This window comes from Oryza glaberrima, chromosome 9, assembly GCF_000147395.1.
Source record: "Oryza glaberrima chromosome 9, OglaRS2, whole genome shotgun sequence".
In the NCBI taxonomy this organism is placed as follows: domain Eukaryota; kingdom Viridiplantae; phylum Streptophyta; class Magnoliopsida; order Poales; family Poaceae; genus Oryza; species Oryza glaberrima.
The window spans coordinates 1,761,572-1,775,089 of NC_068334.1; the positions used below are offsets into that span (position 1 = coordinate 1,761,572).

General features: G+C 43.4%; 2 protein-coding genes across 2 annotated transcripts; both read right to left on the minus strand.

Annotated features, from left to right (window-relative positions):
• Nucleotides 1–1,368: 1,368 nt before the first annotated feature.
• On the minus strand, nt 1,369–1,734 carry LOC127783613 (uncharacterized). The gene has a single exon (XM_052310803.1). It carries the CDS (start codon nt 1,732–1,734, stop codon nt 1,369–1,371), a length of 366 nt encoding a protein of 121 aa, XP_052166763.1.
• A 4,056-nt stretch (nt 1,735–5,790) lies between these two features.
• LOC127784342 (coatomer subunit alpha-3) lies at nt 5,791–11,988 on the minus strand. The gene is made up of 4 exons (XM_052311572.1): nt 11,586–11,988; nt 10,151–10,645; nt 6,785–9,748; nt 5,791–6,087 (listed from the first exon to the last, which is right to left on the minus strand). The coding sequence occupies exons 1-3, from the start codon at nt 11,791–11,793 to the stop codon at nt 6,795–6,797; spliced, it is 3,657 nt and encodes a 1,218-aa protein (XP_052167532.1). The 5' UTR covers nt 11,794–11,988; the 3' UTR covers nt 5,791–6,087; nt 6,785–6,794.
• Nucleotides 11,989–13,518: the final 1,530 nt, after the last annotated feature.

The window sequence follows — 13,518 nt, forward strand, 5'->3', positions numbered from 1 at the left end:
GCAGGGGGCAAACAAGATTAGCAGCAAGCTCAAAAATGGAGGGGACATCCGTGAAGCTTTTGAGCAGTAAAAAATACAAGAGAAATCAAAGGTGGAAGTTTCAAATTTCAAAAGTTCACTTGACATCAACTTGGAGACAAGTCGAATTTGAAGGAGAGGGAATGGTTAGGAACTCAACAGGCTACACATGGGCCGGCTCAGTTGCTCAACCAAGCCACAGCCCAATCTAGTCAAGGAACGCAATACAAAATGCAGTAGCAGCAAGACATATACAGGTATCAAACAGATCGATCAGAACGGCGACGGCAGCGGTGACGTCCTGGTTCTCACCGTCCTGGTTCCGGGTTGGAACCTCAATGATATCTCTTCTCTACCTCTCCTCTCAACGATCTCTCTTCTCTACCTCTCCTCCTACCTCCAGCTTCCTCTCAAAGTTCTAGAAGATTCCAGAACTTGTATTCCATAGTTTCTTTCTCTTTTTCCCCAAAAAGATTGTTACTTGTATGGTGTATCCTTGCTATTGAATCGGAAGACCAAAAAGATTGTTACTTGTATGGTGTATCCTTGCTATTGAATCGGAAGAAGAAACCATGGTGTATCCTTGCTATTGAATCGGAAGAAGTGGGTTTCTAACAGCCCATCACGTGGCAGAGCCTCGGCGAAATTCAAAGGTGTGTGGAGAGCCCATTTAATTTCTTATTTTCCCCTGTTTTGCGTCAAAATAGTCCCTAACTTCCAGAGCTTCGTCGCTAGTATCTAGCAGTAGCAGGTGAAAATAGTCCAATTTAATTCCCTCAAACTTGTTCGAATCTAGTATCCTGAACACCAAAACAACTCTCTGGCAGCATTGAAGGTGTCGCACGTAGGTTGAGGGAGTTATGTTGGAGTTTCTTCGTAGCAGAGTACAGGCCGAAATCTCCCAAGGTTTGGCTGTCGTGCGGACCTCAGGGCCCAGGCCGATGGCCGAGCGCGCACGTCCCTTTTCTTCTAAGATCGTCTCTCTGTGCCACACTGCCACACAGCAACTAATTACCACTCCTTAACCGTAAATACTGATAAGCATGAAAGGATTTATTTTCACAACTAATTAACCGTAACATTTGCATCATATACACTGGAATGTAAATTAACACAACGTCTTTATTTTTATTTTCTACCGCTTGTTTAACCATACAAAATCATCAAAACATGCGTGCATACATGGTTGATCCACGAAACAAAACGGCACCAAACCAAAGATGTGTGAAACGAAGCAGCACACAAGAAGAAGATCATGGATCGGGTGATGGGCTAGTAGAAAACAAAAGCACCACGTACGTCGATCTTCTGTCAGTGGATGAGTACAGTAACTAGCAGCTAGCTAGCTAGCTACTTCCCTTGGCGTGCCGCAGCCGCAGCAGCAGCCGCGTCCTCGGGGGTCTTGTGGGCGTCACGGCCGGCGACGGGGTCGCCGTGCCCGACGGCGACCTTGGCAACCTCGGTGGCGGGCGTGCCGGGCCTCGCCTTGTGGTAGAGCACCAGGTAGCCGAGGACGCCGAAGATGCCGAGGCCGGCGAGCGCCATGGTCCCGGGCCCGTACGGCATCCGGCCGCGCTGGTGTAGCACCTCCCCTGGGCCGTGGCCGCGTCCGGGCGGGCGCATGGAGGCCTCCACCCCGGCCGCCCGGACCTCCTCCGCGCTCATCTTGTGCGTGTCGGTGTTGCGCCGCCACTCCTCCGTGCCGCTCTTCGCCATCGCGTACGTACGAATTGCACTCTCGATGTGTGGTTTTCTCCTTGGTTTTGGGGTGTAGCGTGCGTGCGTGCGCGAGAGCGGGAGAGTAAGTACTAAGCAGCAAATTAAGGTTGGTTTGCATGGGAGGGCGTGAAGAAGGAGAGGGGTACACGTAGAGCGGCAGGTGTTGGGCTCCTGGGAGGGCTGCGTGCCACCGCCACCTGCCTCTGCCGCGTGCTGCGTTCCGTGATTTGTTTACGTTGCGTTGAGATCGATTTCCAGAACGTGACACGACGCCCACCGGCCCACGTAATCCCCCGAGTTTCCGTCTGGAAGTATCCATGGATGGGCCTCGTTGCCACCCGCCACCACTGGGCTGTGTCTCCACTCTCCAGTTTTATTAATTTCCACCAGAATAACCGAAGGTGATAACATATTCCTTATTTTCTCCTGTTGAGCTCTAAAGTGTTGTCTAACTAAGATCCAAGGGCCAAGGGGACAAACAAGTTATCTGCACCTCGTTACGATCAAATTAATACTACCTATATCACGCATATCGCTATTCGATCTTCATCTTATTTGAGCATATTTTAAGTCAAAACCCTCAGTTTTAATGAGGATTACTGACACTAACTTCAGCGTCATTTGTACCAGCAACTAAATAAATGACTTGTCTATAATTGTACTTAATTAAGAATTACAGTTTACTAGCAAAATACACGTGTTTTACTATGCGTTAAAGAAAATCTATACTACTTTAACGTTGGTACTATTGATGGATGTTTTACCACCATTCCACCACCCATCCTATCATTGATATATGGATTCCATTGTTAATGAAGGACATGTTCAGATTGTAGTCAAAATAAACCTTATCAAGTTTTGTCAATATCAAAAATTTGGCAAGATAATAATATTGCTAAAATTTTGGCAGGATTTCTTATGTATTGACTAAATTTGACAACAAACTAAACGTAGATATTTTTTGGTAATTTTACCAAAATATGATATGGTTCAAAATGATATTAAAGAAAACAGGCCCGAAAATTTCAAATGCTACTGTCTTTTTCTGTTGGAGTTAAGAGATAGAGAATAGACTTGAACTAAGTAGCCGAGAGACTAATAAATAGAAGAGTAGTATTAGCAAACGAGCTTTTCTTCAACTGTAGGAGATGGACTAAATTTTTTACTCCCTCTATCTATTTTTGATAGACGTATTTCTATATCTGAAAATTTTATTTTTGATAGGCATATTTCAATCCAATAACCTATCATCTTAATGACTTTCTTGGATTTAATGTGTGACTCTCCATTCTTCCACATATATAAGATTGACTGCATGGGCATCGAGAAATGTAAATATTAATGAATTACTTGTTTACGAGGAATGACTAGTAATATGTTTAAATAGATGATAAGTAAAATTACTTATCCTTGGTCTGTGCGTCAAGATGAAATATGACTATCAAAAGTAGATGGAGGGAGTATTAATGTAGCAAGATGGACTTGAGTCTTGGGTGCGTTCGTTCAGGGTATATTGAGTGAGAAAATGCATCGTTTTTCACGCCCATGCTTTTCAAAGTACCAGTTGTTTTAAAAAAATTCATATTAATCCATTTTTAAAATTTAAAATAGTTAATACTCAATTAATCATACGCTAATGGTTCACCTCGTTTTGTGTATCTTTCCAATCTTTCCAATCCTCTTCTACTCAAACTCAGCTTAAAGTGGATAAGAGATTGTGGTTAAAATAAACAGTGGTCTCAGCCCATAATGAAGTTAGAGTAATTATTTTTACAGCATGCACACCTAATTAATAGTTACATACTCCGTATTTAATTAAAAAATAAAATAATAGAGCGGTATAATTTGTTCATGGGATCTTGATTTTTCTTTTAATCCCATGGCACTCTGCTAGTGTATAATAATATGTTATAGATATCAATATGCTAGTATGGCTTGTTTCTTTATTTAAATACATAGTATTTCTCATTTATTTGAATCAATTAAATATTAGACTATTACATACTATCATAAAATATTGAAGAATAGTTTATAGAAAATATTAAAAGGGAGAACACCCTATTCACGACTAGTTTTTATAGTGTGGATATTTCGTCCAAATGTGTATGTACACAAACAGCATCAGCAATAAGAAATTTCACATCACGCAGTCTCAAGTAAAAAAATCTTGCAACGGCTACAGTTCATGCCAAAAACAGTAGGAAAAATCCATTAACATTTCTGGTAACAGCGTAATTGCAAAGAACACATCTCGGATGATGTCCCATGTGGGATGCACCTCACAATTGCGTCAAGGGTTTGACCTTGTGCTGGTTTCTGATGTAGTTTCAAAGTTCCGCCCTAAGCACAACATTGTTTGAGACAGAGTTTCTACTCCCTGTGCATTTTCAATTTTGTCTAAATTCAGAATATGTTTCCTCCTAAGTTTTAGTTTTGAATCCTTCCAATGCTATTTAGTTTAGTTAAACTAAAATAGATCACCTGTTACCCACGAGTCGACCCGCGCCAATCTTTGTCGATAGCTGTGCTCCTCTATTGTGCAAGCTTGTAAGAAAAATCTATTATCTATTATAATCATACTATAAAGATAACTCAGAAATTAACCACCACGTTTGCTTGGAACACTAGAAATTCTTGTATTAATAAAAAAATAAAAAAATTAACCATTAAATCGTAGCTGTCGAGGAATGATCCTATCTAGCGGGTGGTCGTGAGACCCCCCCCCCCCCACCCCCCGTGAGTTTGGCCGGAGGAGATGGCGCGATGATCAAGAGCGTACTTCTGCTTGAGATCTAACTACTGGATCGCTCACCAGTTTGTGTGGAAGACAATGGATTATATAGGTTTAGACTAGGAAGCGTAACACCCTACTCCTGTGTGTGGGATTATGATGAGTTCTTACAAGAAGTCTTGAACTCCTAGGGAAACCTAGCTGTTCTTCCTTTAGAGCTCAAGCTATCGAGAGTCGTCCCTTTTTCTCGGTGGGTGGGATCCTCCTTTTATAATTCAATGGGATAACACATGCACCGTCTATACCTACCCCTCCATGGGAGGGGGACCCACCCTGCCTCGATCAGACCACCATTCGTGCCTTCAACCGGAAGCAAAGTGGTCGCTCGTCCTCGGGTGGGGCCAGCGCCGTCCCCCGCCTGACATGGGGGACACCCATGTCATTCATTTCCCTTTAAATGTATGGAGACTTTGGTGGCTCACCACGGGCGGAGGGCGTTCTGGCAGTGCATCGACCGCCTAACACAGGGCGGGACATGGGGGACACTGCCGCCTGTCCAATCACCTGTGACTGGTCACAGACCGGTCACACCCGATTGACGTGGGTCAATCGAGCGGCGCCGCACGTCCACCCACACCGTATTAAATGCGGTGAGGGACAAGGCGCCGCGCATTTAAGGCGTTGAGCGGCGCCTTCCGCACCACCCACTCTCCCCGCCACCACTCTCCCCGCCACGTGGTGGCCGGGCGAGGGCCTCTGGGGAGCACGCCCCAAGAGCCCGAGGGGTGTGACGTGGCACCCCGAGGCCCTCTGGCCACTTCAACGCTATACGAGGGACGAGGGAACGCGAGGCTGCGTGGCCACGTGACTAGACGGGAAGGATACTTTCCTTTACTGTGCGTACCCCTGGGCCCATATCACCAACAGTAGCGGATCTAAATTATAGTGTAGATTGATCGATATATTTGTATTTACATATAACTATATATATAATACAATTTTACATTTAAATCTAATTCTAATTTTCATATATACTCTTTACTGGTCATAACTGAAACAGATAGTAAGAGTTCTTTATGAAATCCAAATCTATTTTTAGTTCCAGATAAAAATCTTAATTGTATTTGGAGACAAAAGATAAGAGCTACATATCAAATCCAATTTCACTTTTATGTAGCTCAGCAAAAAATTATGCTGTGAAATCCGCTTGTTAAGATAACAGCGACAAATGACGAACCATCCAGGAACACGACCTCAATTTGCAATGTGCTTTGAAGTAAGAACTCACAATTCCTCGGTGAAATATTTCACCATCAAAAAGTCTATTCTAAACACGAATATTTATTCTGAAATGCTCTGACATGAGGCATGGCCGATATATATCCATTCTTCTAGCCACAGCTGCTCAAAGTAGTTAATTTACATAGGCAAGATGAGGTTCCTTGGTATCCTGAGCCTGGTCTTGGATTTGCACACTTTTTTGTATGAACTATTAAATTTCAAAATTTTGCACAAATGTAATGGCCTTCTCTGATCACAAATCAAATCTAACATCCCATTTTTCCATCCATGTAAGCATTAAAGGTCCAATTGTTTTTCCTGAGCTGGAAATAAGGCATCTGCAATCGAATACTTTTTTATCAAAAATTATTACCAGACATGATAAAATGTATTGTGTAAAAATGACATAGGTATGCACCAAAAAACAGCTCATGAGATTATATATGCACCAAAAGTGCCCCGTTGTAGATATGCTGGTGATACAATTTTAGATTTAATTTAATACATAAAATTTAGTTTAGAGAACAGGTTTTGGGTCTCTCTTGGAGATGCTCTAAGGATACCAAGAAGAGGGTAACTGATGCATCTCTTGTCTTCAATAACAGCAAAATCCTCTAAATAATAAACTATGCTTGTATTACCCTAGCACAATCCACACACGTCTGGATTGAAATACAAAATTAAGCATAATTGGTTAAGTTGGGCATTGGCAACTGTTACATTCACGGACCTAGCATAGTTACTAGTGAAAGTAAACACCACGACACCGAAAATTTACCCTAGTGAATCAAACGTTGGTACATAAAGTCTGAGCGTAGGATTTTCATGAGCTGATCAAAAAGTCCTTGAGCATATATCAAGTAGCATATATCAAGTGTAACAACAGTAAACAAAAATCAAGAAGGGAAATGGGGAGAAAGTGAAATAAAAACTCAACCATGTATAATACTTATTTCCTTACAATCAGTACAGATCATGGTAAAATATATCATAGCAAAGTGTTGAGAGACAAGAAAGAATATAAGGGAGTTTTACCTAGCGCCAGTTATCTCAACTGCGTAGGGGAGCAGAGGAGGCCTGAAGCATCTGCACCAACCACAGCAAGCTCACATATGGTACAAAGCTGCCCTTCGATGGAAGGAACAAACCGGGATCCACAGTACGGGCAGGAAACATCCTTCTGGCCACGGTAAATTGGAACATATGTGGCACCACAGACAACAAATGGATTTCTGTAGTCATAGTTCAGCTCACAGCTATCCTTCTTTCCACTGCACTGTTGCTGCACCTGTCGGGCCCTCTTTGCTTGGCTCTCATTAGGGTTGTTCTCCAGCAGCATCCTTGCAAAGTGCTCTGCAGTAGCAAAGTTCTTTTGCTTGTAGCACAAACCCATAGCACTTCCAAGCACAAGCCTCATATGAACTCTCTGAAGCTTGCAGTTAGTGAAGTAAGCTGCCAATTCTTGTTGGCGGTTGACATCATCTCTCAATTCCTTCCTCTTAAGTTCCATCCTCAGGCCAAGGACATACTCCCTCACAATCTCGATCAACTCTTTCACTTCATCCACTTCCCTCCTCGAGTCTACCACGATAAGAGGGATGGTATGCAAGATGTTAAGGAACTGCCTCAGGGCTTCTGGGAACTTACCTTCTGTGGTGGCCTTGTAGGCAGCCTTGAGTCTGTCTTCCATTTGTGAGAAGGTGAAAACAAGTGCAGGAGGGCCTCTCACATTAGGACTTGCAGACTCACTCCAACCTTTCTCAACAGCAACCGGAATAATGGGGGCAGTTGCAAGTGCACGAAGATATGAGTGGCTGCCCATGTGCAGATCGAGAAATAGGGGCTTGAGGGGAGCAAAGTTTTTGATGCCCAATTGACGGCTAAGCAATCTCATTGCAGTGTCAAAGTTTCCTGCTGCTGCGTGCTCCCCAGCAAGAGAAGATTTCTGAGTCCAAATCTGGCTGACAGGCATGCCTGGTGGAGGAGCAACAAAGACCACTGAGAGTGCATTACCGGCGTTTTTAGGGGTCTCTGCTTCAGGCGGAAGTTCCAGGTCTTCTAGGTCCCAGCCACCTTCCTCACCATCCTCCTCATTTGCTTCACCCTCCTCAGCATCAAAACCATCACCACCATTTGCCATCGCTTCGCTTGCATCAACCATATCCAGGTCCTCATCACCCCAGTCAGCACCAGCAGCTTCATCGTCTTCCTCAAGTTCAGCCTTCCCAGTAGCATCCAGTCCACCCTCAAAGATACCACGCATCACCCTAAGCAATGGCCAATCACCACTGGCTGTGAGAGGTGCAGGGGGGATCAAAAGAGAGCGAGTTTTTCCTTCAGGTAGAGAAGGAATATTTTCACCCAATTCAGCAGCAAGCCTATCAGCAATTTCTGTGAGTCCATGGGTGGCAGCAGTAATATAAGCAAGAGGTAGCTGTCCAGCATTCTCTAGGATCTCAACTCTCTTCATAGCATCACCAAGATACAGAGCATTGTGGAATTGACCCATCAGGTTATTGTTCTGTCCAGCAATTTTGCACATGAACCCCACCTTGTCCATGTAACCAGTAATAAGATATAGGAAAGCAAGCCTCTCAAAATTCTTTGTACGTTGGTACGCATATTCCACAATACCAACGTTTCCCTGCCTCAGGGCCTCGATTCCCAACCGGTACCAGTGATCTTTGTCATCAATCTCTTTGGCAGAAGCAACTGCAATTTGGATGTTACCACTCTCAAGAGCTAGGTTAAATCTTGTCTTCTCATCTTTCACAAAGTGGAGGGCAACTTCTGGAAAGCCTTTCTGTTGCAAATAAGAAATCACAGCCTGCCCACACAGCTGGGAATTCTTAATCATACTCATCACATGATCGTATCGTTTCCGTAGAAGGGCCAGCTTGAAAATGTATTCAGAAGCATCAACTGTGATCAGCTTGTTCTTTCCATCACGATCTAGGCAGAAAATATTATTCCCAATAGCCCTTGTTATGTAAATAGGAACGTCAAGGGTTTTAATGATCCCACTATCTCCATTGGGAAGACAATACTTGATATGGTTCAAAGTAGTGTAAATAAACACACCATTCTCATCCCAGGCACCACTTTTCACACGGATGGTTTCATGGAGCGTACAACGATGGACAAGCTTCTTGTTTGCTATAACCACCGCATGCTTGCTCAGCAATGCAATAGATTCCATATCACTCGACCAAACAACATATTTAACAGCAGGTGCCTGGAGCTCGCCAAGAATTAACCTTTGCTGCAGATCAAAGATGGTCACTCGGTCTTCAGCTTTGCACAGCAAGTTACCAGTCCCAGCATAATAAATTGCATCCGTCGCAATAGGAAGAGGGCTTTTCTTTACAATTTCATTCTTAAGATTCTTCACCAGAACTTGATTGCTACTCTTCTCGAGGACTGCAAACCTGTTGCGTGCCACAAAAACAGCTGACCCACCAGCTCCCTTCTTTGCCTCCTGCAAATAATCAGTCCTGCCAGCAGAATCCTTCGGAACTATATAGAGTTCATAGGAGCCTCCATCCACATCAGAGCAAATCAGGACGGCATTTTCAGTTGGACTATAAGACAGTGTCCTGGGTGACTGATTCAAGCTGACTGATCCAGGTCTTCTTATTGGAGCCAACTGAACCTCCTTCTGTGTGGAGTATTCAAAGAACCGAAGAAAACGGTCCTTCACATAGAAGACAGTATCACCACTCACAGAGAAAGCTGGACGTTCCCTCTCTAATTTAAACACAATCATACCATTGTCATGACCAGCGGCAAGAAGATTCATCTCAGGGTGGGCAGCAAGAATCCAGAAACGATCATGTTCCCGCCTGAATGTTTGAATACCAGTTCGCTTGGTGGCATCCCAGACACGAATGCTTTTGTCCTCTGAGTTGGACACAATGATGTCTTGCTTTGCATGGAACATCACGCAGGACACATTATTCATGTGCCCCCGCAAAGTATCAACTTCCCAAGCCTTGGTGTCTGTCCAAAAATAGCACACTTAGATTGCATCATTTCAAATACCTCAATAGTGGTATGCATATAATAGCGTTTGGCCAGTCTACCAATGTGCAGTAGAATAAAGTGCTACGCAACAAGAGTGACCACCTTTAGTCCCAGCTAAAGTGATATACTCTAGGTCGGGAGCTAGTTACTAATTGAGTAATTGTGAAACATGTTTCTTGCATTCAGCTTGTTTGGTGACAAGTTAGTTACTTCTTCTGTATGATAAATTGAACAAAACAAATGAATTTATCATTTAACCAAATCCATTGTTTTGTAGTACTGTTATATGGAAGGATGAATGGATAAAAACATAAATATGTAAGTGTTTATCGATGGAAAATGATAATCAAAAAGTTCAGGGCGTAGTAGCAGTATTACCATTCATTCTCCATAACTTCACTTGCCGGTCATCTGCCCCAGAAACAATGAGCGGCAATGTGGGGTGAAATGACGCCCAGTTCACCCCACGGTCATGCCCTTCCAACACATATTTTACAACTGCATCAACACCTCCAAACAGATCAGTGTTCATCTGGGTGAGGCGCAGGATGTCATCCGCAGGTGACACCGTCTTCTTCCTCAAAGCACCAATATCCCATACACGGACAGTCTGATCCAGTGATGCGGACACAACCAGATCCTCCTTGGGATGGAATGATGCGCACATGACATAGTGGTTATGTCCAGTCAGCACAGCCACACATGTGCGTGACTGCCAGTTCCATATCCGGATTGTCTGGTCATCACTAGCACTTACTATCCATGGGTACTCGTGGTGGAATTGCACGGTGCGAATGTAGTCAAGGTGCCCATGAAGTGTGAAGAGGCAGCGGTGTGTCTTGTAATTCCACACCTTAATCTTGTAATCATCACCTGCAATGCATCACAGAAATCTTAGAATCTACGATTCAACAATTCCATATCCCAATCGTATTAGCCCACAGCTATCCCAGAAATACAACCAGGCGGAACACCAGTGTGACTTAGGCCCTGTTTCTTTCAGCTTGGGATTACTATAATCCAGATTATTGGGAGTAAGTTGAAAGAAACAGACAACTTATTGAAGTAGCTTATTATAATCTGGAGCCCAGCTTATTATAATCTGATAAGCTCATTTAGGTGAGCTTTTTCCAGATTATTGGGTGAAAAATTACCCACCATGCCACCCCACTCCCTCTTTAGACTTGCAAACCCAATAATCTAGGCTCTAATAATCTAGGAAAGAAACAACTAACCGTTTATTCTACTACAGATTACAACAATCTAGCTTATAGTAATCTGACTCAATAATCTAGATTATAATAATCCCAAGCTGAAAGAAACAGGGCCTTAGTTTCAAGTTTCAACAGATCCCGAAATTGAGGTTTCAACAAATTCCAAAGTTCCATGATGGCACCTCGCCATTGCTAACTTGCTATGGTATCAGATTCACAACTATAAAAGCTGCTTCTCTCTAGTTAAGGCCTACACATCGACTCATATCTTACCTCTTGTTTGAAAGGATTGCGGAAATCAATGGAGATCTCGGTCATAAATAGAAACAAAATGTCACCTGAAGGTCTTAAAACTAACAACAATTCACCAAACAGTTGGTCTTAAGCTAGCATGATAGAAGAAGCAACACCAGATCCGACCAACAAAATGGCACTTGCACAACCAAAGCAGACCTAATCGTAGACCTCGGGTGTTGCCATTGCAGCATGCAGAAATCTAACGCCCTCAATACCGACGTGGATCCAACCAAACGCGCGAAAGGCAAATAAAAGAGCACAGCAAATGGGCGAGATCTAGGAGGAATGAATGATTGACTGACCTCCGGAGACGAAGAGCGGCTGGGTGGCGTGGAAGTGGACGCCGCGGACGGGGCCGTCGTGCTCGTCGAAGCGGTCGAGGAGGGTGCCCATGCGGTAGTCCCACATCTGGATCACCCCGCTGTGGAGGCTGGCGAGGATCCATGGCCGCCGCGGGTGGAAGCTCAGCCCCTTCACCCGGTTGCTCTTCGTCTCGAACTTGGTCAGCATCTTCGCTAGCCGTCCCCCAGCGCGGCGGCGGCGGCGGCAGCGGCAGGCGAAACCCCTAGCCGCTGAGGCGAGCGGAGAGAGAGAGAGAGAGAGAGAGAGGGCGGTGGATCTGATCTGGCGCGGGAAGGAGGTTGGGGGAGAGGACGATGGTATGGCCTTGGCCCTTGGGCGTTGGGTGCCCAGGACGGAGACGGACGAAGGTGGGGAGATCTGGGTTTCGGACGCGGTCGGTGGTCCCTGCCCTCATGAGGAGGTGGGAGCGCGTGTCCGCCGTTGGATCTGGAGAAGGGAAGATCTGGACCGTTGGTTCGGTGTGACCGGGTTGTCAGCGGGAGAGAGATACCTTGCCGTAATGCCCGACTAAATATTAGTCATCTCACATCAAATCAAATGTTTAGATACTGGTTAAAAGTATTAAACGTAGACTAACGACAAAACTCATTCCATAACCGTGGATTAATTCGCGATATAAATCGGATAATGCTTATTATCTGTCGCCCGGTGCGGGGGAGCCGGATTGGGCGCTCCCCCGCGCGCCCCTCCCCGCACGTGCAGATCTAGGCCCCACCACATCTCTGCTACTATATGTCTTTGCAACAAATTACTCACATATTTTGGAACCCCTCTATTAAGAGAATTCGGTTTATTTTTTTTGTTCCACCAAAAATATTTCACCTAGTGTTCTCATAATGTTTCACTATATATATATCTAATTTGCAGTGAACTGAAATACTCCATTACAACAAAAATAACCACATATTTTGAAAACCCTAATAGGGAATTTGTTTTATTTTTTGTTCTACTGAAAAATGTTTCACCTAGTGTACTTATAATGTTTCACTATGTATGGATCAAATGTTGCAGTGAACTGAAATATTCTTTCGCTATTTGCTAAAACATTGTTTTTATATAAGGTGAAACAACACCCGATTTAAACGAGTGAAACATTTTCAATCTACTCAGTGAAACAATTCCGATATACCTGATGGAACATCGTGCAACATTTAAAAATAATTCAATAATAAGCTAATTTTTTTTCGTCGGAATATATCCATGTGTGGTCTTGTTTTGAAGATTTAATTGCAACGAATTTAATGGTGCAATCGGATCATGATTTGGATAAGTAATTTGAGAGAAAAACCAGTTTAAAGTAGTTTCGCACATAAATCGAGCGCCCGATTTTTGAAGATTTTGATCGGGCGGCCGATCCCTAGTCATCCCCATATAAATCTATTGAGTCTAATTAATCCATGATTAGTATATATGATGCTACAGTAAATATATCCTAATTATGGATTAATTAGGCTTAAAAAATTTGTTTCGCGAATTAGCTCTTATTTATGCAATTAATTTTTTATTAGTCTACGTTTAATACTTCTAATTAGTTCCAAACATTCGATGTGACAGAGACTAAAATTTAGTCCATGATATAAACACCACCTCAGTGTTTGGGGTATTTATATATATACAAGAAAAATACCATTGCATTTGTAACGGGCGGCATACAACAATGATGAAAAGTGCAGCCAATTTACTCACTAAATTGGTACATTGATCATCCAGCCAATTTACACTTTCATCCTTGGAAATTGCGTCTTGGACTGTAAAAATTAGGGGCTATTGCATTCTTGCCCCTACTTTTAAATTTAATTGTGATTTTACCCTTGTTTTTTTTTAGTGTTTGTGTTTTTGCCCCTCTTTTTTCAAATGAAGGAGAGTTTTACC

What these genes read in the sequence shown, in the direction of transcription:
- LOC127783613 (XM_052310803.1), bottom strand. Translation starts at nt 1,734, where the DNA reads ATGGCGAAGAGCGGCACGGAGGAGTGGCGGCGCAACACCGACACGCAC.
- LOC127784342 (XM_052311572.1), bottom strand. Translation starts at nt 11,793, where the DNA reads ATGCTGACCAAGTTCGAGACGAAGAGCAACCGGGTGAAGGGGCTGAGC. An exon ending in GCCGCTCTTCGTCTCCGGAG is followed by an intron (nt 10,646 to 11,585) that starts GTCAGTCAATCA and finishes GATGCATTGCAG; the next exon opens with GTGATGATTACAAGATTAAG. An exon ending in GAAGTTATGGAGAATGAATG is followed by an intron (nt 9,749 to 10,150) that starts GTAATACTGCTA and finishes ATTTTTGGACAG; the next exon opens with ACACCAAGGCTTGGGAAGTT.